Source organism: Tasmannia lanceolata, unplaced genomic scaffold (assembly GCF_043159265.1).
Source record: "Tasmannia lanceolata isolate RefF3 unplaced genomic scaffold, GAP_Taslan_0.1 ptg000002l, whole genome shotgun sequence".
Classification (NCBI taxonomy): Eukaryota; Viridiplantae; Streptophyta; class Magnoliopsida; order Canellales; family Winteraceae; genus Tasmannia; species Tasmannia lanceolata.
In genome coordinates this window covers 30,312,321-30,339,779 of record NW_027518679.1, presented here as the reverse complement: position 1 = coordinate 30,339,779, position 27,459 = coordinate 30,312,321, and the positions used below count along the sequence as shown (strand labels likewise).

General features: G+C 39.0%; 1 protein-coding gene and 1 pseudogene across 2 annotated transcripts; one reads left to right on the top strand and one right to left on the bottom strand.

Annotated features, from left to right (window-relative positions):
* Positions 1-10,005: 10,005 nt before the first annotated feature.
* Positions 10,006-11,493, bottom strand: LOC143861617 (protein SENESCENCE-ASSOCIATED GENE 21, mitochondrial-like). Its single transcript, XM_077372526.1, has 2 exons — positions 11,281-11,493; positions 10,006-10,375 (listed from the first exon to the last, which is right to left on the bottom strand). Exons 1-2 carry the CDS (start codon positions 11,349-11,351, stop codon positions 10,141-10,143), a joined length of 306 nt encoding a protein of 101 aa, XP_077228641.1. The 5' UTR covers positions 11,352-11,493; the 3' UTR covers positions 10,006-10,140.
* Positions 11,494-19,525: 8,032 nt separating this feature from the next.
* LOC143861686 (subtilisin-like protease SBT5.3) lies at positions 19,526-22,826 on the top strand (annotated as a pseudogene). Its single transcript, XR_013239987.1, has 5 exons — positions 19,526-20,350; positions 20,461-20,631; positions 20,928-21,022; positions 21,298-21,630; positions 21,724-22,826. The product of XR_013239987.1 is annotated as a subtilisin-like protease SBT5.3 (transcript).
* The last annotated feature ends 4,633 nt before the right edge of the window (positions 22,827-27,459 follow it).

The following is a 27,459-nucleotide window of genomic DNA, read 5'->3' as shown; positions in this document are numbered from 1 at the left end:
GAAAACACTGAGCCTTTTGGCTTCTTGGGTGAAACAAGGCAGACGGGAAAGAAAAAAAATCTGAACAAGGGAGAAGAAAAATGGGAATTGTTAGTCGTCCTCTTTTCATTCTTTCACTCTTGCTTTTCTCTCTATTGGAGAGACCCACCTTTGCTATCAAAAAATCATATGTGGTCTACTTCAGGGGTCATTCAGATGATTTAGAACAATGTTTAAAAACATGGATGTGATGCAGAACGCGGACAAGAGAAATCCTTGTCAACTCGGCGCAGACTGTCCGCGGCCAAGAACGCAGTTGACGCAGTCAACGCGGTCTAAACTCGGCAGAGTCAAAGGAGTTTTTCTTGACTCTACAGGGCAAAACGCGAAACACGGATGTGTGCGACGCTGAACGCGGTCAAGAAAAATCCTTGTCGACTCGGGCGAGTTCCTTGTCGTGTCAAGAAGTTTTTAAACACTGGTTTAGAAGTTTCTTCTGTTAATTATGAGAGAGTAACTGATTCACATTATGAGTTTCTTGGATCATTCTTGGGTAGTAAGGAAAAGGCAAAAGATGCAATCTTTTATTCATACACCAAACATATCAATGGTTTCGCTGCGAATCTCGAAGACGAAGAAGCAATGGAGATTGCAAAGTATCCCAAAGTTATATCTATTTTTGAAAATAAGAGAAGAAAATTACACACCACTCGATCATGGCAATTTCTGGGACTAGAGAAAGATGGTGTAGTCCCATTGGAATCTATATGGAAACGAGCACGATTCGGTGAAGATACAATTATTGGAAATCTTGATTCCGGGGTGTGGCTGGAATCAGAGCTTTAATGATGAAGGAATGGGGCCCATTCCATCAAAGTGGAAAGGAATTCGTGAGAAAGATGGGGCCCAATCGATGGTTCGCTGTAATAGGAAGCTGATCGGAATGAGGTACTTCAATGATGGGTATCGGGCCCACGCGTTGGGCCCACTCAATTCCTCCTCCACACAGCCATTGACATAGATGGCCATGGGACCCACATCCTATCAACGCCCGGAGGGGGCTTTGTGATTGGTGCTAACATTTTTGGATAAACCAATGGGACCGCCAAGGGTGGATCTCCGAATGCTCAGGTTGCTTCATATAAGGAATGTTGGGCCCCATTAATCAACAGTAGCAGGTGCTCCAAAGGCAAAATGAAAAGTTGTTCAAGGATATCAAGACATGTCCAAAATTCAATGCATCTACTGCAAAGAATACTAACATATGGTTAGGAATTGTCCTTCACCAACTTCCAATAATATGCGCAACAAAAAGAAGTGGAATATTGGTTCTACGACTGTGTCTGCTTCTAATAGTTGTCTTATCGCAGTTCCCGCTCCGAATTCATCCAATAAGGCTCCACCCGATCCTTCAACAACACATGGTCATCTTACATCAGATCATGTACAAGAGATGATTCAGCAAGCTTTCTCTTAAATTGGTAATATTACTCCTGTTGTCTCTGCCCTCTTGGTTCCCTCAGGTACTTATTCAGATAGTTGGTTTTTTTATTCCAGTGCTTCTCATCACATGACTTTTGACATGCATTCTTTCCAAATCCCCGATCTATTGCTTCTCCAGTAATTCATACTGCTGATGGATCTACTATTACCTCTAGTCACACTGGGATGATTAAATCATCTTTCATGCTCTCTTTACCTGATATTCTTCTTGTTCCTAAACTATCAATGAATCTAATCTCTGTAGGTCAGTTGTGTGATCATGGTTTTGATGTTGTTTTTTCGTCTTCCGGTTGCATTATGCAGGATCACTTGATGGGGAAGCAAGTTGGGACAGGCAGTAAAACTGGTCGGTTATTTCGTCGGGATACGAGTCATGTTCCTCCTTCTCTGCGTCCCTCGCTTGTAGCAGCCTCTACCCCAGAATATTCTCCCTTTATGTCATGGCATTATCTACTAGGTCATGTTTCTGCTTCTCGTCTTCAGTATATGATAAATAAAGGGTTGTTAGGATAAGTCCGGACAGAAAACGAACTATGTTACATTAATTGTAGACTGGCTAAGCAACCATCATTACCATTTACTAGAAGTACATCTGTTTCCTTATCTTCATTTGACTTGATACATTCTGATATTTGGGGGCCGACTAATATTTCTTCTATGGGTGGTAGTCAGTACTATGTAATTTTTGTGGATGATTATTCTCGATATACTTGGCTTTATCTGTTGAAGTTTCGTTCTAAATTTTTACGTATTTATGTTGAGTTTGCCACCATGGTAAAAACTCAATTTTCCAAATCTATTAAAATATTTCATTTTGGCTTTGGTGGGGAATACATGTCATCGGGTTTCATGCATTTTTAAAATCTGAAGGTACTCTTTCCCAATTATCATGTACTGATACACTTGAACAGAATGGTGTAGCGGAACGCAAACATCGTCATATTATTGAAACTGCTCGAACTTTACTTCTCTCCTCTTCAGTTCCCCATAAATTCTAGGGTGAAGTTGTTCACACTTCAGCTTATCTCTTTAATCGGATTCCCTCATCTATCATTGATGGGATATCGCATTTTGAACGTCTTTATCACTCTCTTCCTGATTACTCTGAACTTCGTGTGTTTGGGTCCACATGTTTTGTGCTTCTTCCTACACGAGAGCGACATAAGTTAGAGAAAAGAAGTGTCATTTGTGTATTTTTAGGCTACGGTATTCAACAAAAAGGATATCGTTGCTATGATCCTGTAGCCAAAAAATTACGCATCTCTCGTCATGTTGTCTTTTGGGAGAAATACCATTTTATTCTATGTCCTCTACACCATCATCCGAGCCTCTTCAACTTGTGGATCCCTTTTTCGATGCTCCTTATGAAAATTCTTCTGAGTTGACTCCTCCCCCAGATGATTTTGTGTCTAATGATTCCAACACTGACCATTTTATGCCTGCCATCAACAACACTACCTCTACAAGTGATCTAGGACTCGTTGCCTGTACGCATCACTACGCACAAAGAGAACACCATCCTCCGACTAAACTAAAAGATTATCATTGTTTTTTGTCTTCTATTCTGTCTTTACTATCGAGAGGCTGCTTCTAACCCAAAATGGCAGCACGGGATGAAAGAAGAGCTCACGACCTTACAAAATACCAATACATGGGATCTTGTAGATCTTCCTCCTGGAAAGAGTGTTGTTGGAAGCAAATGGGTATATAAGATCAAAAGCAAGTCGGATGGATCTATTGAACGGTACAAAGCTCGTCTTGTTGCAAAAGGATTCACCCAAGAGTACGAGATCGATTATGAGGAAACATTTGCCCATGTTGCTCGTATGACTACTGTACGAACTCTTATTGCTGTTACCTCTACTCGACATTGGTCGTTGCATCAAATGGATGTTAAAAATGCCTTCCTCAATGGTGATCTTCATGAAGAAGTATATATGCAGCCTCCTCAAGGTCTTTCACACAAGCCTCGACAAGTTTGCAAACTTCGGCGTACCTTATATGGTCTCAAACAAGCCCCTCGCCCTGGTTTGAGAAATTTCGTACTACCATTCTCAACTACGGTTTTTCTCAAAGTGCATATGATTCTGCTATGTTCATTCAAAGGTCAACTCGTGGCTTTGTTATTCTACTTTTATATCTCGATGATATGGTTATTACTAGTAATGATATACGCGACATTAATAATGCTAAGAATCATTTGCACAAATGCTTTGAGATGAAAGATCTCGGTCATCTTCGTTACTTTCTCGGGATAGAAATTGATTCCACTCCTACTGGATATTTTCTTTCGCAAGTGAAGTATGCATATGATATTATTAGTCGAGCCGGTCTTACTGATGCTAAGATAGTAAACACTCTTGAATTGAATGTGAAGCTTTGACCTTCTGATGGCAACCTTCTTCCTAATCCTACTTTGTATCCTAGCTGGTCGGGAGTCTCAACTATCTCACTATTACCCGACCTGATATTAGTCATACCGTTCAAATTGTCAGTCAGTTTATAGCCAAACCTCGCCCTGTTCATTTTGTTGCCGTTCTCAGGATTTTACGATATCTTGAAGGCACGATATTTCAAGGGATACTTTACTCTTCCAAGTCATCCCTTACTTTCGCGCATACTCTGACGCTGATTATGCTGGTGATGTTACTGATCGACGTTTGTAAGCCCAATGGTTTTTACCTTGGCATTCCCATCTTGTTTTGATGATTCCAATACACAAGTGATCATTTATCACTAATGTGTTTGTTTGTCTAAGTTGTAGATCTTGATAAAGTAAGATCAAGGATGCTTGGATTGAAGGCCAAGAAGCCCACATTGGACCACTAATTGGAAGGCCAAAGTCATCAAGCAAGAAGTCATGAAGACTTGAAGACATGAAGAAATTAATATTGAAGACCTTTTCCTAAAAGTAATTGATCCAAACCTAGATTAGGTTTTTAGAGGCATGATTAAAGTAATCTCACACACCCTAAATAAACAAGTGATTGTACTTGTGGAGTTCCAACACCTTGGAACCCTCATAGCAATCCCATCTTGATTGAGAACTGGAAGCCCAAAAACAGAATTGAAAATCTGCTCTGCATAGGCTTCTCGGAACTCCGAGAGGTTTTCTCGGAACTCCGAGAATTCTCGGAACTCCGAGAAATGGTCCAGTAGACTTTTTCCAATTTCTGTGAGGCTTCTCGGAACTCCGAGATTTTTTCTCGGAACTCCGAGAATTATTCTCGGAACTCCGAGAACACTCCAACGGTCTGAAAAAGAGCCGTTTGGAATTTTGCTGGAATTACCGTAATGCCACTGAACGGTCATATTTTGTTTTTCCTATAAATATGGGTGTTCTAAACATACAAACTATCAATCCTAACACTCTTAAACTTCATTTGAATACCCAAGAGTGAATCAAGCCTCAATTGTGCCTCTCATCACCAACTCTAGGATTTGGATCATAGGCTCTCAATTGTACATCTTATGTAACCCTTGTGAAGGGATCTTTTAGTTCTTTCTTTCATCTTTCAAGATTTGTATTCGGGCGAGTATTCGGAGAAGCGGAGCCCTTTTTCTCCGTGGTGAGGATTGCCACCAAGGTTAAAGCAATTGTAATTGGCACCGATCTTCGCCAAGGTTAAGAAGATCAAATAGTGAAGCCATCAACGGGTTTGGTTGGTGGAGTGGAGTAGGCCTCGGGTTTGAGGACCGAACCACTTTAAATCTCGGGTGCACTCTTTCTATCTCTTTGCTCTTTCATTTGCATTGCACCATTAGATTTAACTTGTATGCTTAAAATATTGTTTTTGATCTCTTAATCGGTTTAAGTTTTTCAAATTGGTAAATTCTAGTTTTCTTAAACAACCGTATTCTCCCTCCTCATAGTTGCCATTTCTAATTCAACTTGGGACCCCCTATATCGGATTTTTACTTGGTATCAGAGCCTTGGCTCTTAAAAGATTTTAAAATTTTTGTAAAAGTTATTTCAAAATTTAACTAGGGAAAGAGTTTATTTGGCAACTTCTAATTGTGAAATGGCACACCAAATTGGAACCGGACTTCCGGAAGGCCATTCCACAACTAGACCTCCTTTCTTCAATGGGTCAAACTATGGACATTGGAAAACAAGGATGCGCATCTATCTTCTTTCGATAGATGTGGAACTTTGGTACATTGTTGAAAATGGATACAATGTACCTTCCAATCCTTTTGAAGAATGGAATGTGGTAGAGAAAAGGCAAGCTAATTTGAACTACAAAGCAATAAATTCCTTGTTTTGTGCCTTAGCTACCGAGGAGTTTAATAGAGTTGCTCTTTTTGATTCCGCCAAGACTATTTGGGATACCCTTGCAACTACCCATGAGGGAACATCACAAGTCAAGGATTCCAAAATAAACTTGTTAAAGAGCAAGTATGAAATGTTTAGAATGAGTCCAAACGAGAGTATTTCGGAAATGTATACTCGTTTTTCTATTATTTCTAACGAACTAGCTAATCTTGGTAAATCTTATCCTAACGATGAGCTTGTGAGTAAGTTACTTAGGTCTCTTCCTCCCCATTGGGATCCAAAGGTGACCGCGATTCAAGAGTCAAAAAATCTCAAGACACTAACGATAGAGGAGCTTGTAGGATCTCTCATCACCCATGAGATGCTCCTTACTAGCCGACAAGAGGAAAAGAAGCCAAAGGAGAAGGAGAGGGAATTTAGATCCCTAGCACTCAAGGCTTCCAAGGAAGACTCATCAAGTGAAGCGGATAGTGACGAAGAAGAAGCTTTACGAAGATTCAAGAGCTTGTGGAGAAAGAAGCATAAGAAAGATAAGAAGAAGAAAGAGGAAAGTGATGTTGAAAGAGCCTTAAGATGCTTCAATTGCAAGAAGATTGGACACAAAAGACCGGATTGTCCACTTCTAAAATCTACTTCCTCTAAGTACAAGGGTAAGAAGGATTGGAAGAAGCATAAGGCTCTTGCCGCCGGTTGGGATGCGTTAAGCACATCGGGCAAAAGCTCAAGTGAAGGGGAAGAAAATAAAAAAGATGATCTTTGCTTCATGACAATCACCCATGAAGTTGAGGTAAACTCTAACCCCTCATATTCTTCATCTAGTAGTAAAAGTGATAGTATACCTTATGATGAATTATGTGAAACCTTGCATACCCAAATTTTCAAAAACAAAGTTCTTAAAAAATCCATTTTAAAGTTAGAAAAAGAACTTGAATTTTTGAAAAGTGATTTATCTTCTTCCATATCTCAAGAACAAGTTACACTTGAAAATCATAAACTTGAGATTAATACCCTTAAGGGTAGTTTGGATGAGAAAACTTGCCAACTTTTAAAATTTCAAAACATGGCAAGCTCCTCCAATTCTTATGAAGATGAAAGAAATGAGCTTTTAGTTCAAACATCCCATCTTCATAATGAAAATGAAAGACTTAGATTATGTTTACATGGATTTCTAAATGGAAATAAAATTATTGACATAATCCTAAGTAAAACTAGTCTTAGATCTCAACATGATTATCATGATAGGACTAGTGTATCTAACCCTCTTGTTAGATGCCATTTTTGTGGAATGAATGGTCATTACCAATTCCAATGTGCATCCAAGAGTAGGGCTAGATGTGGGACCAAGAAATCTTGGGTTCCCAAAACCCCCATATGATGATATTCATATTGTGTAGATTAGGGGTTTTTGAACTTAAAATTGAATATATTTCATTTGTATGTTTTTTTTATAACCCCTCTTGTATTGTAAAATTATTTTAACTAGGGGGAGTTAAAATTGAATTTTTCTTTGAAAAAGGGGGAGCTTTAAAATTGTAAATTTTAAACCCTTGTTTTTCTTACCCCTTCTTTTTGTTGATGACAAAGGGGGAGAAGAATCTAGAGTAAAGTCTCTAGTGTAAGAAAAATGTGAAAAGAGTATATGCTTTGATTTGTAAATCTCTTGTGCTTGTCATCATCAAAAAGGGGGAGATTGTAAGCCCAATGGTTTTTACCTTGGCATTCCCATCTTGTTTTGATGATTCCAATACACAAGTGATCATTTATCACTAATGTGTTTGTTTGTCTAAGTTGTAGATCTTGATAAAGTAAGATCAAGGATGCTTGGATTGAAGGCCAAGAAGCCCACATTGGACCACTAATTGGAAGGCCAAAGTCATCAAGCAAGAAGTCATGAAGACTTGAAGACATGAAGAAATTAATATTGAAGACCTTTTCCTAAAAGTAATTGATCCAAACCTAGATTAGGTTTTTAGAGGCATGATTAAAGTAATCTCACACACCCTAAATAAACAAGTGATTGTACTTGTGGAGTTCCAACACCTTGGAACCCTCATAGCAATCCCATCTTGATTGAGAACTGGAAGCCCAAAAACAGAATTGAAAATCTGCTCTGCATAGGCTTCTCGGAACTCCGAGAGGTTTTCTCGGAACTCCGAGAATTCTCGGAACTCCGAGAAATGGTCCAGTAGACTTTTTCCAATTTCTGTGAGGCTTCTCGGAACTCCGAGAATTATTCTCGGAACTCCGAGAATTATTCTCGGAACTCCGAGAACACTCCAACGGTCTGAAAAAGAGCCGTTTGGAATTTTGCTGGAATTACCGTAATGCCACTGAACGGTCATATTTTGTTTTTCCTATAAATATGGGTGTTCTAAACATACAAACTATCAATCCTAACACTCTTAAACTTCATTTGAATACCCAAGAGTGAATCAAGCCTCAATTGTGCCTCTCATCACCAACTCTAGGATTTGGATCATAGGCTCTCAATTGTACATCTTATGTAACCCTTGTGAAGGGATCTTTTAGTTCTTTCTTTCATCTTTCAAGATTTGTATTCGGGCGAGTATTCGGAGAAGCGGAGCCCTTTTTCTCCGTGGTGAGGATTGCCACCAAGGTTAAAGCAATTGTAATTGGCACCGATCTTCGCCAAGGTTAAGAAGATCAAATAGTGAAGCCATCAACGGGTTTGGTTGGTGGAGTGGAGTAGGCCTCGGGTTTGAGGACCGAACCACTTTAAATCTCGGGTGCACTCTTTCTATCTCTTTGCTCTTTCATTTGCATTGCACCATTAGATTTAACTTGTATGCTTAAAATATTGTTTTTGATCTCTTAATCGGTTTAAGTTTTTCAAATTGGTAAATTCTAGTTTTCTTAAACAACCGTATTCTCCCTCCTCATAGTTGCCATTTCTAATTCAACTTGGGACCCCCTATATCGGATTTTCAACGTTCCACAACAGGATTTTGTGTCTTTCTTGGAGACTCTCTTATCTCATGGAAAAGCAAGAAACAAACAGTCATTACTCGCTCCACTGCAGAAGCTGAATATCGTGCACTTGCTCATTCTACTACAGAAGTTATTTGGTTACATTGGCTTCTTCGTGACATGGGTGTTTCTCTTTCGCAGTCAACTCCTCTCTTCTGTGACAACAAAAGTGCTATTCAGATTGCTCACAATGATGTCTTCCATGAACGCACCAAACATATTAAAGTTGACTGTCATTTTATCCGCGATCATGTGTTATGGAAGACGATTTTATTATCCTTTACACCTTCCGAACAACAAATCGCCGATTTATTTACCAAAACCCTTTCCTCCCCTCGTCTAAGGTTTCTTGTCTCCAAACTTCAAATGCATTCAAAGACATCTTGAGTTTGCAGGGGTGTTAGCGGAATGCAAATCCTGTGCTTTCCTTGTATAGCTGATTGCCTACTTGCCTTGCATGGCTGATTGCCTATAGCCGATTGCCAGCTTGCCTTGCATGGCAATTGCCTTGTCTAGCCTTATTGCCCTTTACCACATGCTCTGTATATATATATTGTTGCCATGAATAGCCCATTCCCTATATAGACTCTTACCCTAGGATTACAAGCTTGTAACATATGTAAAGACATGTATTGTTCACACATTGTATTATTGAACGGAAACAAGGATCTTCATTCTGTGAAGTGAAATCTTCACAATTCTCTTCTCCAGTGCTGATTTGTTCACAATTCGCTCTTTCTATCAAACCCTTGTTAAAGCGGGGTGTTGCTAGGACATCTAGTTCCGTGCTCTAGGGCTTTCTTTTGTCTTCTAAGAGCAACAATTCATGAAATTAGGTAAGCAAGTAGAGCACGAGAAACCTCACTCAAGTATCTAGTGGCTTTCAAGGGATGGAATATTACCATTCTAATATTTTTCCTTCATTTTTTCACGTCCGTCTAATACACACACAAACTTAGGAAATCGATTTTAATTAGGTCCCAATAGTTGGATGGATTCAGTTATATGTAGCACTCTATTTTTGCAGTTGGGTGTAAATATCATTTCTCGTGAGTGCGGAAAGTTACTCCTTTAAAACATACTTAACTACTGTATCATAGAATTTAATGTGGACTTTTGCTCATTTTTTCTTAATTTTCTGCTTGCGAGCCCACAAGGGTCCAGATGAGGCTAATGTTATATCGGTGTGCCAATATAAAAATAAGGGAGTGCGGTTATCACCTCACTCTTTTTATCACGAGTATATCAAGCACTCTCCATAGTATAAGATCACGAAATGTTATATATTGCTAAAATAGAGAAGAATCGTCTGCTAAAGAAAATGAGACTACAACAGGAGAGGCAGAAAAGGACAAAAATCCCCTCCCTCAATTTTGTTAAGAACACTCTCCCTCTTAATGGTGGCGGGTTTTGTGTGACAAGAGCGCCTCACGCAAATCGGCAACATCAACCTCTGTGGCACTGTTCATGGGCCGGTAGAAGCCCGTTTTAGGGTCCGGAACCCAAGAAGCCTCTCCTCCTTTTATAATTGATTTCTCCTCCCCCTTTATGATAGCGCCACCCCCTCTAGAACTACCTCCTCTAGCCATGTTCGAGACTGCCCCTTGAGATGCTGTAGAAACCCCTCGCCTGCAAGAAAATAAAGAGATGATTAATGAGTGAAAATGTCTGAATTATGGGGGGCGGCGATACAAGCCACCTAGTTTTATTTCACTAAAATGAAAAGGGGAAGGAAGTATTGCCCCTTTTATTTGCCTGGGACATCCCCCTCTAGTGTAAAAAGTAGTCATAAATACACTAGAAGGGCTGTCCCAAGTAAAAATATGGGGCGAATATATTAATTCCCAATAAAATAGGTTCTAGCTAAAATGCGCCGTGTGAGTGTAGGGGCTATCCCTAGTAGTCTTTATTTTTCAAAAAGTACTGTACGGACCACTTCATAGGCTGATCCAAACCGTCCAACGTAAATAGGTTGTTCACAGAATATGGTTTCCATCAGATCATCCTTTGGAAATGATTTTTTGGGCACAACCTATTTACCTTGTGGCCCATTACATGGACGGTTTGGATCATCCTATGAGGTGGTCCGTACAGTACTTTTTGAAAAATAAGAGACTATTAAGGGCTTACACCATATAAAATCTCTGGGTCCTCGTATGAAGCAAATCATGCAGCCTTTGCCTCTGCCTTTGCCGTTATTAGCATGTGAGACACACACAAGGCGCACACTAAATCTTGCAAGTTGTATGTCACTAAAATACGCTTCTGGGGTGGTGTTTAGGGCCCAAAACCCAAGGCTTCACAGATTTAGATTTTAGAACAACAAAAACGATATTAGCCACCCTCTGATTGATGGGTATTTCCCAAATCAACTGTATTTACAGTTTAGCAGCCAATAAGCGTTCATAACTGAGAACTAATGAAATTTCTAAATAATCGCCATGGATAGGTGGAAGGAACCAAAACAAGTGAGTGGCAATATTGAAAAAAAAATTAAAAAAAGAAAGCTGAGAATCATATGGTACTGATCTTACCTTGTTACAGAAAGGGCCAAGCTTTCGACAATAGAAGCTAGAAGATTAGGGTTGGATAAAAAACGAGCCATTTGATTGGTGGATTCGTTGATTTGGGTTTTGATTGTAGAACAAAAACTCTGCCTAGGGTTTAGGGTTTAGGGTTTTGCTTTTGGTTGCTGTGGGAAATTAGAGGAGAAAGAGATGGTTTTATAGAAGAGAGTTTCAAAGGGAGAGGGAAAAAGGAAAGCAAAGGGAACCCGTTTAAGTAACCATCTAAATTTAAAAGACCTCTAAAGGAGCGACACGTGTCAGAGAACAACAAGCAAAGTTCCAGATGAATCGTCTAGTACTCGTTCAACGCTCTATTCCTCCGCGAGGGAGTCTTGCTCTCTGGAAGGTGAGAAACAACTCTACCTTGAATTTTTCTAGAAGCTTCTTTCAAAAACAAAAAAAACAAAAAAGTATTAACTGATATTTACATATAATTTCTCTTACTTTATACGCTCTTATTATTATTATTATTATTATTATTATTATTATTGGAGGTAGAAGGGCTAATAGTGATGTGATTGTAGGAGATATTATAAGGGGCCTGCCCATACTAAAGAAGTACCACCCTTCATGTTTGGTCCAACAACAATCTCTTAAAAAGTTGGCTGCTGTTGGATCAAATATCAAGGGCGGTACCCGCCCGCACGAGACTCGACGCTCGGACAGCGTATAAAAGAAAATTTCTGATTTTAGAAATTTTATATGGCAGAGCTCATGGTCCAATATTTTTCAAAAGTATTGCACGGCTTACACCATAAGATGATCCAAACTTTCAATTTGATGGGAGAGAATGTAAATAGGTTTGGGACCAAAAAATTATTCATGTAGGATGATTGATCCTAGCCATCCGATCTATAGACACCTCTATAGATTGGAGAGTTGGGATCATCCGATGGAAATGATTTTTGGGGCACAACATATTTACGTTGTGGCCCATCAAATGGATAGTTTGGATCATCTTATGGTGTAAACCGTACACTACTTTTTGAAAAAGTATTGGACTATACGGGCTTACATTATATAAAAAATTGTTATTTTATAGTGTGAGTGCACGTGAAGCCCTGTATATTTTAGATAGTGTTTAGCGGACAACATCACGGGATGATCTAAACCGTTCATTTGTTGGGCCACAAATAAATAGATTGCACTCCAAAGATCATCTCACTAGGATGATTCTAACAATCTGATCTGTAGAGGGACTGCACATTATAGAAAGCCACATAGATCAGAGTGTTAGTATCATCTTATGGAGATGATTAAGATGATTATGGTACAGCCTATCCACATTATGGCCCAAGAAATGATCGGTTTAGATTATCCTTGAAGTGAGCCTCACTGAACTACTAGAAAAATAGGACTTCATGTGTACCTATAATATTAAATCTCGTAATGATAATTTGAGGAGAAATTTATTTTCTTTTTAATAAAAATATTATTTGACTGTCCTTGTTATACTACTCAACTCAACTAAGCCTTCATCCAAAACTAATTGGGGACGGCTAATTAAAGTAAATGAGATTAAATATGTACTCTGTCTTATTCCTTTTCAGTCTAAAACCTTTAGATTCCAAAGTAATTCTCCGTAACTCTAACTTAGCATTAGCTTATGCTTTTGTTTCGTCAATTATACTATGTTACTTGCTGATGACGCCCAAAATCTGACTGCACGAACTAGCTTCGCAGAACTTGTAATCCTGTGCTCACAAAAAAAGCGTCAATGGGCCCGGAGTTGTGGCTCCGGACGACCACTTCGACACTCAAGTCAGAGATGGGTAATCACAGACAATGGATGGGGAATGGGAGAGGGTTCAATCAAGTTACCAGACCAAAGGAGGAGAGGGAGAATGGAATAACCTCTTGCTTGAGTGTATAGACCCTTTTTTATAAGGGAGAAGATTCGTGATCTTGGAGATATCAATTAGGCCTTCAATTTAGCCTACGTAGAGCGCGACGGATGGAGAATGAAATCATGGAAATATGATTTCCCATGATTATGGGCGGAGATCGTGGATGGTGGTGACTTAGGCGGGATGTTTTGAATTCAAAAGTCGCGTCTTACGTATAACGACCATCCGGATTAGTCGTTCGAGAGCGAGATCCCCGCGATTGTGTTTGTCTCCCTTTGAAATTCGGCACCGATCTAAGGAGAAGTGTTGAAGGGATTTTGTCACGTTCGTTAGTGAGTGTTACTCGTGGGGTTCAGATTGATCAGGAAGGGCGCCGGAAGATAGTTATGAGTGTCGGTACCGTGTATACCGATTTTACCCCAACACTTTCAAATAACATACATCACAACACCTTATCCTGGATACCCTTCGTAAGTTCATCTATAACTAAAGTAAAAAGATGAGGGCTTAGAGCTAATCCTTGGTGCAGTCCTATTGTAATTGGAAACTCACTAGACGTGTCATCCGTAGTTCTGACACTAGTTACTGCTCCATTATACATATCCTTAATCATATCAACATATTTAGTGGGTACATTTTTTCCTTCCAATGACCCACTACATATCACTCATGACTTACCTCATATCTTTTTTGAAGTAATACATCCAGTGCGGTCGGCTTGCTCGAAGCCTAAGATTGTCTATAAAAATAATTATTCGAATTATTTGAAGAGAAAAATATAGCCTAAATATAAGGTAATAAATCAAAAAATAACACCTCATAATAAGCCAATAATTCATGGCCGGTAAAGAAAACGACACATGTTTAGATCATGGAATCCTATCGATATGGAAGAAGAAAAAAATACAAGAGGATTATTGGTGGGTCGGCTCCAAGTCGGCGAGGAGAATATTCCTTTTTCGGCTCACCCATTCCAAAACGTGGCCGCGTGAGTGACGGAATGGTAAAAGCATTCCATGTTTAGATCATGGAATCCTATCGATATTGAGAAAGAGACGAGAAGAGTCGGCAGAGTTTCTTCGAATCCCGACTCTGATACATAATAAAACAAAAGACAGCTGGCAATGGGGTCCACATTCTGACTGGACTTTACTCATAGTCTCGCTAACGTGTGCACATCATGTGTTCGTGTTGCTTTCTCACTGCCGCACAAACCGGACTTAAGTGGGGGCTCCACTCCGTTTTCGGTGCGCCAGCTATATACAGACTTTGTGTGTGGTGAAAGCTAGCTTAGCTTGTGAGTTGTGGGGTGGGGACCACTTCATTGGATGATTCCAAGCGTTTGAGATTTTATATGATGAATGGCCGTATGAACCATTATTTTTCAAAAAGCATGGGATGATCCAAACCGTTCATATGTAGAGCCACAATGTAAATAGGTTCTGTCCCAAAAATCATCTCCATAGGATGATCCTAACCCTCCAATCTATACATGTTTCCATAACTTTTGGTCGCTATATAGATCAGAATGTTAGAATCATCCTATTGAGATGATTTTTGGGACACAACCTATTTACATTGTGGCCTGACAAATGAACGGTTTGGATCATCCTATGAAGTGAGCCTTATGGTACTTTTGAAAAATAAGGGTTTATACAGCGGGGAAAGATATCCCCCCTAACGATTACTGTGAGAATGGTTCACTACTTGAGGATAAATTCACCCCCTTTAACATTATCCTTTGCCTTTAAAACTTAACGAATACGTTAAAGGGGGGATTTTAACCATGGGGGCGTGGGGGGTGGATTTCAATAAGGATGATCCCAACTCTCTTTTTCAAAAAGTATTATAGGCCCACTTCATAGGATGATCTAAACTGTTCATTTGTTAAGCCACAACATAAATACGTAAATATGTTGTACCCCAAAAATAATCTCCGTAGATGATCCAAACACTCAGATCTACACTAAAATAGATGAACGGTGGAAGCTAGCTTGTGTCTGATTTTACATTTCTCTATATTTAATTAAAAAATAAACCAGTAATTGTTTTTTTGTCTCTCTATCTATCAAAGGTCCTTATTTCAAAAGGTCTTGTTTTCATGATTCAGAAATTTATTTTACTAAGAAATGAGGATCAATTTTTTTTCTCTTTCTTTTGAAATAATAACAAACCTTTATTAAAGGGTACTAGATTACAGCAGGAGTAGAAAGAAGGTTGTGTCTTGATTGACGAAAACTATCATGACTATATACACAGATTTCACTTTGGTGGGGTGGATAAGTTGTTGCGAAAGCACTCCTGATAAATCTGCCTATTCAAGTGAGGAAGTAGAAGGTAGCTTCATGTACCTTCTATAAAAGAAGGCTTAGAGTCTCATTTTTAAAAAAATCATTTTTTTAATGGCTTTCTCCTCTTTCACTTTTCTCGTTTCTTGAAGTAAGGGCAAACTGATAATAGAGTGTATAAGAGAAAGCTTCAACTTGCCTTGCCTGCTTCTCTTACTTTCCTTCTATTCTCTTCCTTTATTTTAAAGAGTCGCTTAATTTGTTTATCCACCATTACAATTTTCCAAACATTTATGAGGGGACAGAGGGTTGGCCAATCCGCCCCCAACTTAGGAAATTTGTTTTAAGAAAAACCTCCTAAAATATAGTAGATGTACTTTGCTTTATATATATATATATAGTAGATGTACTTTATATATAGTTTGGTTCTAAACCGCCCATTGGATAGTTCGATAGGCCATGCTTTGGATCTCCTCTACCCAAAAAATAGTCCAATTATTGAATCTTTACTTGGGTGTATTTTTTGTTGTCGAATGTGAACCTTCGCCTTGATAGAGTTAATAGCCATCCATTGCCAAAAAGTCCAAAGGAAAAAAAAGGGAAAATCCCCTTTACTTCTTCACCCTTCCCCTTCTTATGTCCTACCGTCCCTAAACAAACCTCCCCATCCTAAGCCGGGGCTTTTGTTTGCTGTTGGGACAGTGGGTACATGAGGATTATTGGTGGTGATTTTTGGGTTCTTGGTTCTCTCTTCTTTTTAGTTTGCTATGGGCTGGTTAGCTTTTGGCTCTCTCTTGTTGCGTCTTTTGTTCTTCTTTGTAGGCTCTTTAGCCTCTGGTTTATCCTGTTGTTGCTTTCCCCTTCTCTGTTAGGGGTTGTTATTTGTTCTTATTGATGTATATTTATGTTTATTAATATATCTGGTAGGGGTCCGCCTAACCCTAGCTTATCCATAAAAAAAAAAAGAGAAAAAAGAAATATGTTATTAGATCTTATTAGGGGTGATTGCTATGATCTTTTTATCTACAGGAGATCCAAAGCAAGACCTGTGAAGTGAACAATTCAGATCATTCCAAGGTGGGACCCACTATGTTTGCACTAAATTTCTCGTCTTTTAGTGGCTGATTCCATACATGGATTTTATAATCCAGGATTATTAAATCATGAATTTTACAAGCTAAAACTTAGACTTTATAAGCTAAAACCTGGAGTTGTACAATCTGGTAAGGTTACAACTTAGGTTAGGTTAGGTTGGGTCGGGTTTCAGTTTGAAAGACCAGACCCAATCTCGGGTCGGGTTGGGTTTAAAGGAAAAAACCATAAATCCGACCCGAATCGTATAGGCGTGCTATGATTCTCTTAAATATCTCATAAATAACATGCCAAATTATTTTTAAGTATATTTATATAATTGTTTTCATTGAGGTGATATGATAGTTTCCTTCCGAAACGATCTTGGGTAAGGTCAGGTTTATGAATCTTAAGCTTTCCCATAAAGACCCGAGCGGCCCCGCCCGACCCAATTTGCAACACTACAATATGGATTTTAGCTTATAAAACACAAGTTTTAGCTTGTATCCTAAATTATAAAATCTTTGTATCCAAATAGCCCATTATTTTAAGAGATCCATCGCAGCAACAGGCGCTATTGCATGTGAGAGCAGCCACATCATTAATGAAGACAAGATTTGCTTTAAAGTGAGCCGGTGTGGCCGCTCTCACATACAACAGCTAGGGCTGCAACTTGGGCCGAGTTTTACCCGACCAACATCGACCTGACCCAAAAATAACATGGGTAGGGTTTAGAAATCATGGATTTTGGTTAGGGTCGGGTTTTAAATTGGAAAACCCGACTCAATCTTGGGTAGGGCTGGGTTTAAAGGAAAAGAAAAAAATCGAAACCCTGTCCGACTCATATGGGTGTACTTTGACTTTCTTAAATATCTCTTGAATAACAAAGTAAATTATTACCTAATACATTGATACAATTGTTTTCATTGAGGTGATCAAGTCTGTTATGTGAAAATATAGTGTCCTTAAATTTATACGCTTGATGCCATAAATTTAGAGATTTTTGGTGTGAAGATTTTTTTTTTCTACATTCTTTTCACTATCCTAATAAAAAAAATGAAAACCCGACCCACCCCGAGAAACTAAAACTATCTTGGGTAGGGTCAAGCTTACGAATCTCGGGTTTTCCTGTAAAAAATTAGACCCGAACCAACCCGAGATAATTCTTGGGTAGGATAGGGTTTGAAAACCCGACCCGCTCGACCCGAGTTGCACCCCTAGCAACAGCCCATCCGCCAAATGCCTTGTGCGATGGACGCTAGAAAATCCCTTATTTTAAATAGCTGTTAAAGATTGTCAAAGATTACTACAGTTCCCAAAGAGCCCTTATAACCCAATTTAAAACAGAAAAGACAAGTTGAGTTCGTGCATTTATTAAAACATAGTAGTGTCAATATTTAGTCCTTTCTAAAATAAAAAAACAGACTTTTCGTGAATCGGTTCTAAATCACAGCTAGGAGATTGACCCTTTTTCTTCCAATTTCCAAAAGCAAGGTGTTGCGGCGGCCACAAAAAAACAAAAGAGACCTGGCATTATTCACATTCTCATGAAACTTTACGTAGGGGACTCGCTAACGTGCGCACATGGGTGCTTGTGATCACTTTCTCACTGCCAAGCAACCGTTTTATCTACCCAGGCTGGATTCAAATTTTCAATACTATAGCAGGAGATTTTATATACTGTGTGCACGTGAAGTCCAGTATTTTAAAAAAAAAAAACACTGTGAGCTCACTTCATAGGATGATCCAAACCGTTGATATTTCAGGACAATATAAACCTGAAAATCATTTCCATATAACGATCCTAACCCTCTTATCTATACTACAGATGAATAATGGAAGCTAGCTTCTGATTGATTTAATACTTTTCTCTTTTTTTTAGGGATTTGCTAGGGACCAGCACAGAAGGCATTTCGGGGAGCGTATGCTGCATGAGAGAGCAGACACATAGGCTTAGATTTTGTCTTATTCATTTAATACATCTGAAGTGGCTGCTCTCTCATATAACATACGCTCCACGAAACACCTTCTGCGATAGTCCCTAGCAAAGCAAATCCCTTTTAATTAAAAAATTCCATCAGTATCTAGTTGCTCTCTCACTCACTCTAATGTCCTGTTTTCATGTTTCACAAATGAGATTACGATGAAATGAGGATCAATTTCATTAGTGGGCTTATGACTCGAACTCAACTCAACTCAACTAAACCTTTGTCTCAGACTAGTTGGGGTCGGCTAATGAATCCTTTAGAAAAATTTCATGAAGGAGCTTATGACTAATGACAAAAAATTTATTAAACAACTACAAAGGGAGGGCTCATGGTTAAAAAAAGAAGAAGTGCATTTATCCCCTTTAAGTTGTATTTACTGAATGAGATGCCTCTATTTGTTGCACATCCTTTTTTCTCTGTTCTGCTTCTAACTTGGGCATCTCACTATTCCTAGAGAATCAAAATGGTTTCATGGCATTGTTCTGAGTTAAACTGAGTATTTGCACAGAGCAAAGTAGAACCCATCTTACTCCTACTGTTTAGATCATAGTTGAGTCTTTAGAACTTGTTTATTTGGTTGGAGGTTATTTTGGGAACTCCTGAAACAAGATTGCAACATCACAGTCAAGACAAAATGAAGCCCAGTTTGAAACCAAATAAAGGGGTGGGTGTTTAAAAAAGAGACCCACTTCATTCCTTTTTTGATAGAAGAGAATGGGGTTACATTTATCTTGAAAAGATTCTGTAGTTTAGTATATTGTAAATAGCTAACATGTTAGATGAATTCAGTTTTAGAATAAAATTTCCTGACAAAGTAGGGTGGTGAAGGAGATGGGCACATTTTTTTATTTCAAATTGAGATAAAGTGAGCTATGGTGAATAAAAGAGTTGAGTAGAATAGACAACAAAATCTATTAAAAGACAAAAGCTGTTTTACATATGAAGTAAGCCATCTTCTTACCAAAGGCTTTTAAAATAGGGGAGAACACTGAGCCTTTTGGCTTCTTGGGTGAAACAGGGCAGAGGGGAAAGAAAGAAAATTTGAAGAAGGGAGGAGAAAAAATGGGAATTATTAGTCCTTCTCTTTTCATTCTTTCACTCTTGCTTTTCTCTCTATTGCAAAGACCCACCTTTGCTATCAAGAAATCATGTGGTCTACTTCGGGGGGTCATTCACATGGTTTAGAAGTTTCTTCTGTTGATTATGAGAGAGTAACTGATTCACATTATGAGTTTCTTGGATCATTCTTGGGCTGTAAGGAAAAGGCAAAAGATGCAATCTTTTATTCATACACCGAACATATCAATGGTTTCGCTGCGAATCTCGAAGACAAAGAAGCAATGGAGATCTCTAAGTATCCCAAAGTTATATCTGTTTTTGAAAACAAGGGAAGAAAATTGCACACTACTCGATCATGGGAATTTCTTGGACTAGAGAAAGATGGTGTGCTCCCATTGGAATCTATATGGAAACAAGCATGATTCGGAGAAGATACAATTATTGGAAATCTTGATTCTTGGGTGTGGCCGGAATCAGAGAGTTTAATGATGAAGGAATGGGCCCATTCCATCAAAGTGGAAAGGAATCTGTGAGAAAGATGAGGCCCAATTGTTGGTTCGTTGTAATAGGAAGCTTATTGGAATGAGGTACTTCAATGATGGGTATCGGGTCCACGCATTGGGCCCACTCAATTCCTCCTTCGACACAGCCATTGACGGATGGCCATGGGACCCACACCCTATCAATGGCAGGAGGGCGCTTTGTGGCTGGTGCTAACATTTTTGGATACGCCAATGGGACCTCCAAGGGTGGATCTCCGAATGCTCGGTTCGATGCATATAAGGTCTGCTGGGCTCCATTAATCAATGCTTTGTGGCTGGTGCTAACATTTTTGGATACACCAATGGGACCACCAAGCATGGATCTCCGAATGCTCGGGTCGCTGCATATAAGGTCTGCTGGGCTCCATTAATCAACGGTAGCGGATGCTTTGATGCCGGTATAATGGCAGCCTTTGATGCTGCCATAATCGACGGTGTAGATGTTTTATCAGTTTCTCTAGCTAGCACCATGGATAAGGAGTTCCCTCCCGATGTTAAGCTTGGGAACAACAAAGTGTACAAGGTGAGGATTTGTTTTGAAAATTGTTCTTCATTTTGTGAGGAAAAGTTCCCACTATCGGACAAGAAATCCGATCCAAACAACACAATCAAAGGTAAAATGAAACAACCACAAGAGAATCACAAGAGAAACAATTCAACATGTTATACGGTTTCATAACAGTTTCCAACTACTCTGGGAAAACAAGCCATACATAACACTTCACATGTCCCCCTCTCTTTTGAGAGTCATCCCTCTCCATATATTTTTCACATTCGTTTTAATTAAATTGGTTATAAACATTGTTCCTTCACTTACAGGGACAGAGCCTTTCAACTAAATACCTGCCCAAAAAGCTCTACCCTCTGATTAAGTCTGAAGATGCTAAGGCTACCAATGCAACAATCAAAGACGCGTAAGCGTAAGGGCAAACTCTTCCTTTAATTATCACTTTCATCTCATTTACTAATTTAGATTATTTTCACTTCAACAACTTGAAACTCTTTTAATTATACTTTTAGATTTCTATTTTGTCTGTTAATTTCTATTTAAATTTGTAATTTTTTTACTATTGCATTTGATATTATCTAATTTCATCAAATTGGAAGTGCAACAACTTACAAATCAAGTTTTAAATTGGTATTTTCGTTGTAATTAGGCATATAATGATGCCTATGATTGTGTTTATAGAGATCTCTGCCGAGCGGGATCGCTGGATCCTAAGAAGGTGAAAGGAAAGATTGTGGTCTGCCTTCGCGGTGTGAACCCAAGAGTTGACGAGGGGGAGACGGTTCGAGAGGCCAGTGGTATTGCGATGATTCTCGCCAATGACGGTGCTAGCGGAAATGAAATTACGGCCGATCCTCACGTCCTTCCGGCCACTCAAATCTCTGCCATCGACGGCCTGGATGTTTTTTCATACATCAATTCAACCAAATCGCCGATTTGGACACAAAACCGGCACCTTTAATGGCCGCTTTTTCATCACAGGGTCCCAGCATCATTAATCCTGAGATCCTCAAGGTTTACAACTAAACCCGATTCTTTTATTTTATTTTTCTCAACTTTATTTATATAATTTTTGTATTTGATTTAATTTGTTACTATTTGTTGCAGCCTGATATTACTGCACCTGTACTGAGTATCCTTGCCGCCTATTCTCTTGCAACAAGGCCTACCGGTCTTCCCTTCAATACTCGGCGTGTTCCCTACAACATACTATCCGGGACGTCGATGTCTTGCCCTCATGTTTCCGGCATTGTTGGGCCTTCTCAAAACACTCCATCCTGATTGGAGCCCATCGGCGATTCGATCAGCGATCATGACTACATCAAGATCTCGAGATAATGTAAGAGACCCCATGAAAAATTATTCTTTCATCAAGGCCACCCCATACAGTTATGGCGCAGGCCATGTCCGACCAAACCGTGCCATGGACCCTGGTTTGGTCTACGACATAACAGTGGATGATTGCTTGAATTTCCTCTGCGCCCTTGGCTACAATTCAACGCAGATTGCAACATTTGCTGATAAATCTTACTCATGTCCGCCTAAGAATGTAAGTCTCACAAGCCTCAATTACCCGTCCATCTCGGACCAACATCTCACTGAGCAGACGACTGTAACTCGAACTGTTAAGAACGTCGGGTCCCCTGCCACGTACAAGGTCCGCGTCTGTGCGCCAAAGAATGTGGTGGTGTCTGTCCAGCCGAAGAGCCTGAAGTTTGAGAAGATTGGGGAAGAAAAGATAAAAGTTAGTCGGAGGCCTAAGAAAGGTGGTTTGATTGATGAATAGAGTTTTGGGAGGATAGTCTGGTCTGATGGTGTGCACTATGTGAGGAGTCCTATTGTGGTATCATAGATATGGGAAAAGGGGTTTCGTTTATGGTCACTAGATGGTTTAGTTATGGTCATTGAATAGGGAATAGATGTGGTGTTCTGATTCGAAGTAATAATAATTATCTTCTTACAAAATTTTAAAAAAAAGCCATCTTCTTACCTTATAAGGGAATATTAAGACATGAGAAGGTGTAAATGCAGCAAGAACAGCTTTTAATCATGCAGGGAAAGATAAGATGAAAGATGACCAGAATGAGAATGTTATTTTCCTCCATTGGAGGGGAATTAAAGTACCCACTATGCTCTTGCTTAGTTTCATAGATAACCAATTCATTTCACCCAGCAAGGTGGAGGAAAGAGTAATTGTTGCATTTTTCCATGTGTAGAGTATGTAGAAGATAATACAAGTATATTAAGAAGCTTGATTCTTCAAAATATGGCAATCTTAGGTTGGTGTTTGCACAAGGAGAGATCCCACCAGCGAATTCAATTTAAAAAAAGTATTCTTTCGTGGGTAACTAAAACATACTCATGTCAAGACTGCACCCAAGATACAAACAAAAATATATTTTTGTTCCAATATAAGAGATTATGATGAGAATACTTGCATTGGAATTATTAAATTTGATACTCTTCGCATAAAAGTCAAATACCAACTTCTCGGAGTCGACCCGGTCCTGTCTTGAGTGAGTTCTTGATCGAGTGTGACTTTTAAAAAATTGGGTTTCAAGTAGCTAGTTCATGATTTTAAATTTTCATTGAAACCGACACGAAATGACCGAAATGTTTATGCTTTCATCCCCATCGAAATGATATTGAAACCACAAATGCAAACTGAAACTAAAATCCTAAGTGTATTAGTGGTATATCCGTATGTATTATATTATGGGGAAAATATTAGTGATAGAGCTCATATATGCTTATATGAGCTAGAGCTCACAAACATAGGGGGCCCACATTGTTTGGATGATCCAAAGCATTCATTTGATAGGCCCTCATATAGATAGGGTGTGCCCAAAAAATCAGCTTCATAGTATCATCCTAACCCTTCCATTTTCGGAGGTTGAAATGGACGGGTATAAACCTCCATAAATCTGCCCATTTTTAACCTCCACAAATGGAATGATAAGAATGATCCTATGAGGCTGATTTTTTGGGCACACCCTATCTATATGAGGGCCTATCAAATGAATGCTTTGGATCATCCAAACAATGTGGGCCCCCTAAGTTTCTGAGCTCTAGCTCATATAAGCTGATATGAGCTCTAGCTCACAAACATTTTCCCCATTATATTATTATATTCATATGAACTGCATGTGAAATGTGATATATCTATTATATATAAATATTTATATTAATACATGTGAAATGTAGTATGTACGAAATTATCAGACATGCACAACATCACATGTCACCACTAGGTGTTAGTGGAGCTACTTGTCTGGCCAGATCTACCAATATCTCCTCTCTTTGTTGCTAGTTGAGGGTTTTCCGTCTCGCCATGCTGATCAAGATCAATTCAAGAATCGCAACTTGCTCTGATATGAAAACTTGATGCCGAAACCATGAATGAGAATAAAATCCAGTAAGAATAGAGACTTGGGCTGTGTTTGGCAACCAATCTTGTGTTTCTTATCTTGGAGCCCAGAATCACTTCTCATTCTCTAGAGTGCTCTCAGAATCAGAATCAGAATCACATTTGGTAACTCACATCCAAGAACAACTTTTTCCTGTTTTTTGGAACAAAATCACTTCTGGCTGTAACATAATAAAAAAATTATTCTAGAATATCAACTTGTGGGAGATATGTGCCAAACATAATTCGAGACAAATGCAAGCAACATTCCTTTTGAATTTTGTAGAATTGCTAGCTACATTGGAGATGATCATTTATTCCCTGATTCACAAACTGATAATCGATTTCATTTATATTTCACTAGGGTCTGACTCGCAGGTCAAGCGGGAGAAATTCTTCCTAATACGACATTAATCCAAGCCTCGACAGAAATAATCATTCAAAATACATAATTTGATCAGAAACCAGCTCCGTGCACCCATTCTAAAATAGTTGGCCACTCAAGCAGCAACTACCAGAATTAGAAAGAAAGGGTGATATTGAATAAGCAAAGACAATGCCCTAAAGCTTAAGGGAATGAGGAGAATGCGGAGCCTTCTTCAGGAAATTGATGAAAATGTTGAATTTCAAACTATTGAAAAATTTCATAAGGACCTTAATAACCTTTTTTTTATAAACTCAGAAGGCACCTGAATTTTTATTGATAAACAAGAGGACATGCCACCCAGTCTCTGAAACCTAACCAAAATACTAATGAAATCCTCAACAGGACCACACCACAATATAAAATAATTATCTGACTTGAACATTATGAATACCGAGCTGATCACATCTTACAGCCCCTCTCGTGTCTCTTGGGAGAGATCCAACCAGTTCCGAAAAAATCCATTAAGTCTAGAACAAGCATGATGGCCAATGAATCTGTACCACAGTTCCCTTCTCTTTACTAGTGGATATGAAGCAGTTCATGCTGGAAATGAAGGACAATATATCATTGAGAAAATAATTGATGGTTCATGAAGGCTTATTGTTGCATTAACGAGATTAACCAGGCAGCTTGCTTATCAGGTTTAATCCAAATATTGATGAGGCTAAACGTTCTGCAATATCTCAACCCATCTAATAAGGCTAAGGTTTCAACAACCATATTCGAAGATATGCCATAGAAATGAGCAAAAGCAAAAACAACCTTACCAAGATAGTAGCTAATAATGCCTCCTCCCCCAACCAAACACGTGTTCTCTTTAGACACCCCATCACACTTATTTTACACCAATGAGTAGGAGGATTGCACCAGACCACCTTCATGATCTTTTGATTAGGAATGATTTTCTCCTCTAATCCTGGTTGTGTTAGAGCCAAGTTTTCCAAGAAGCTACATCTACTAACAGGATTTAACTCCTTAACCAAAAGGTGTAACCAATGCACCACATTGCATCAAATGTGTTACATTACAAGAATTATTTTCCATCCTTTGACTGCACCTCTCCTTCCAAATTCCCCATAGCAATATGAAAGGAACAATTCTAATAATGAACTTGAAAAGAGAATTAGAGTTCTTTGAAATTCTGAACCATTGTAAATGCCAACCTTCTAAAGATTGAAGATAGATAAAAGGAATGCCAAGGGCATAAGAAAAGTACCTCCATAGTTCACTTGCCAACTTGCTTTTTATAAAGAGATGATTTATATTTTCAATGTTGGTTTCATCACAAGAAATTGCACTTAGATTTGAAGGCTATGTGTTCATCGTGGATTCTAGCATCTATCAAAATAGCTTTTGGCATCAACCTCCACATGAAGGTAGGGATGAAGTCCCATATAGTCTTTAGCCCCAATCCTTTAGCTCTCCAGCATCCTGAATCAACAAGTTCCACATCGTCTTAACGGAGAAGGACCCATTATTGGAAGGGCACTAGATGAGCTTGTCATCACTAGAGTAAATCTTGATATTTAGCAGATGAAATTTCATCAATGGTATTTCTATCAAGGTGTAATCTTCAGCAATCCCAAGATTCCAATCTCCGTTATTATTAAGAACATCCTTAATGTATAGATTGGATATTGAGAAATTCCAGTTAATAGCAATCTCCTTCAATGGATGTCTGTCATACCATTTGTCATGCCAAAAAAGTATATTATTGTTCCCAACCAACCACATGCTATTATCTATCCCCATGTCTCTCATGTTGATATTTTTTTGAAAATTGGTAAATTTTATTAATAAAAGGAAAGGCGGTCAAGGAGGACAAAACAAGAAAAAGACAGACAAGAGCAAACACAAACAAGAAGCCAGATAGATATCAGGGGTTGGAGGAAATTGAAAAAATCCAAGCTAGCACGGTCCACCCCCGCACGGGCCGAACAGTCCGCCTCACTATTGCCCGTGAACGAGACATTCTGGAAGCAAACATGGTTCCTTATAACTGATCCTGGATCTCCAGAAAGAAATCCACAAACTTCCATGGATAGGGGGATTCTCCCCTCAAGCCATTCAATAACATAAAGGAAGTCCCCTTCCACCATCAGCCTACCCAAATCGCCTCTCACGATATATCTGATACCTTGCAGCACCACCTTGACCTCAGCCTTATTAGAGTTGTCAATCCCTATCAGACCTAAAAAGGACCATCAGGTAGTGCCAGACTCATCTCTAAGGTGGTCCCTGATGCCAGCTGACCAATGGTTCCCAATGCTTGAGACCTCAAAATTCAGCTTCACTGTGTCGGGATCAGGAAGGCTCCATCTAGGGGGGGAGAGATTACCTCCTCTCCTTACAAATCTCTTTCCAACATCGCCTCAGGTCCATAATAGAGGAGACTTTTGGCCCAAGAGATCACTAGCAAAAAGACATTTCGTAATAATTTTTATGGAATGAAAAAGACTGTAACTGTAGAATATGATCCTAATTGAAATGCAAAGATTTGCCTCATTCACTATTGGGATGGTGAGAAGTAAACATAAGCTTCAAATCTCCATTGTAACAATTTTCCTCATCCCGTGAGAAGAAGTGACTCGTGCCAAGTTGATGGAGTAAAAAGAGGTAGGGGCAAACCGAAAACAACTTGGGAAGAAACAGTGAGGAAAGACTCAAGGGCTAGGATCATAACAAAGAACATGACCTTGGATAGGATAGAATGGAAGAAAATGATCTATGTAGACGAACCCAACTAGTGTCAGGATTAGACTTAGTCAATTTGAGCCGGGTAGATCCTTTCACCTTATTCATGAAAATTTTCTAAAGGATTAATTAGCCGACCGCAACTAGTTTGGGACAACGGCTTAGTTGACTTGAGTTGAGTTGAGTTACGACCGTTCTTAATAAACCCCCCTCCCCTCTCTCCTCTTTAATGTTTTATTAGTAAATTCTCAAAATAACCCTATGCTACTAATTAATCCCCAGACCATAATGTAATAGATACTGATACAGTATACCA

What these genes read in the sequence shown, in the direction of transcription:
- LOC143861617 (XM_077372526.1), bottom strand. Translation starts at nt 11,351, where the DNA reads ATGGCTCGTTTTTTATCCAACCCTAATCTTCTAGCTTCTATTGTCGAA. An exon ending in TTGGCCCTTTCTGTAACAAG is followed by an intron (nt 10,376 to 11,280) that starts GTAAGATCAGTA and finishes ATTTTCTTGCAG; the next exon opens with GCGAGGGGTTTCTACAGCAT.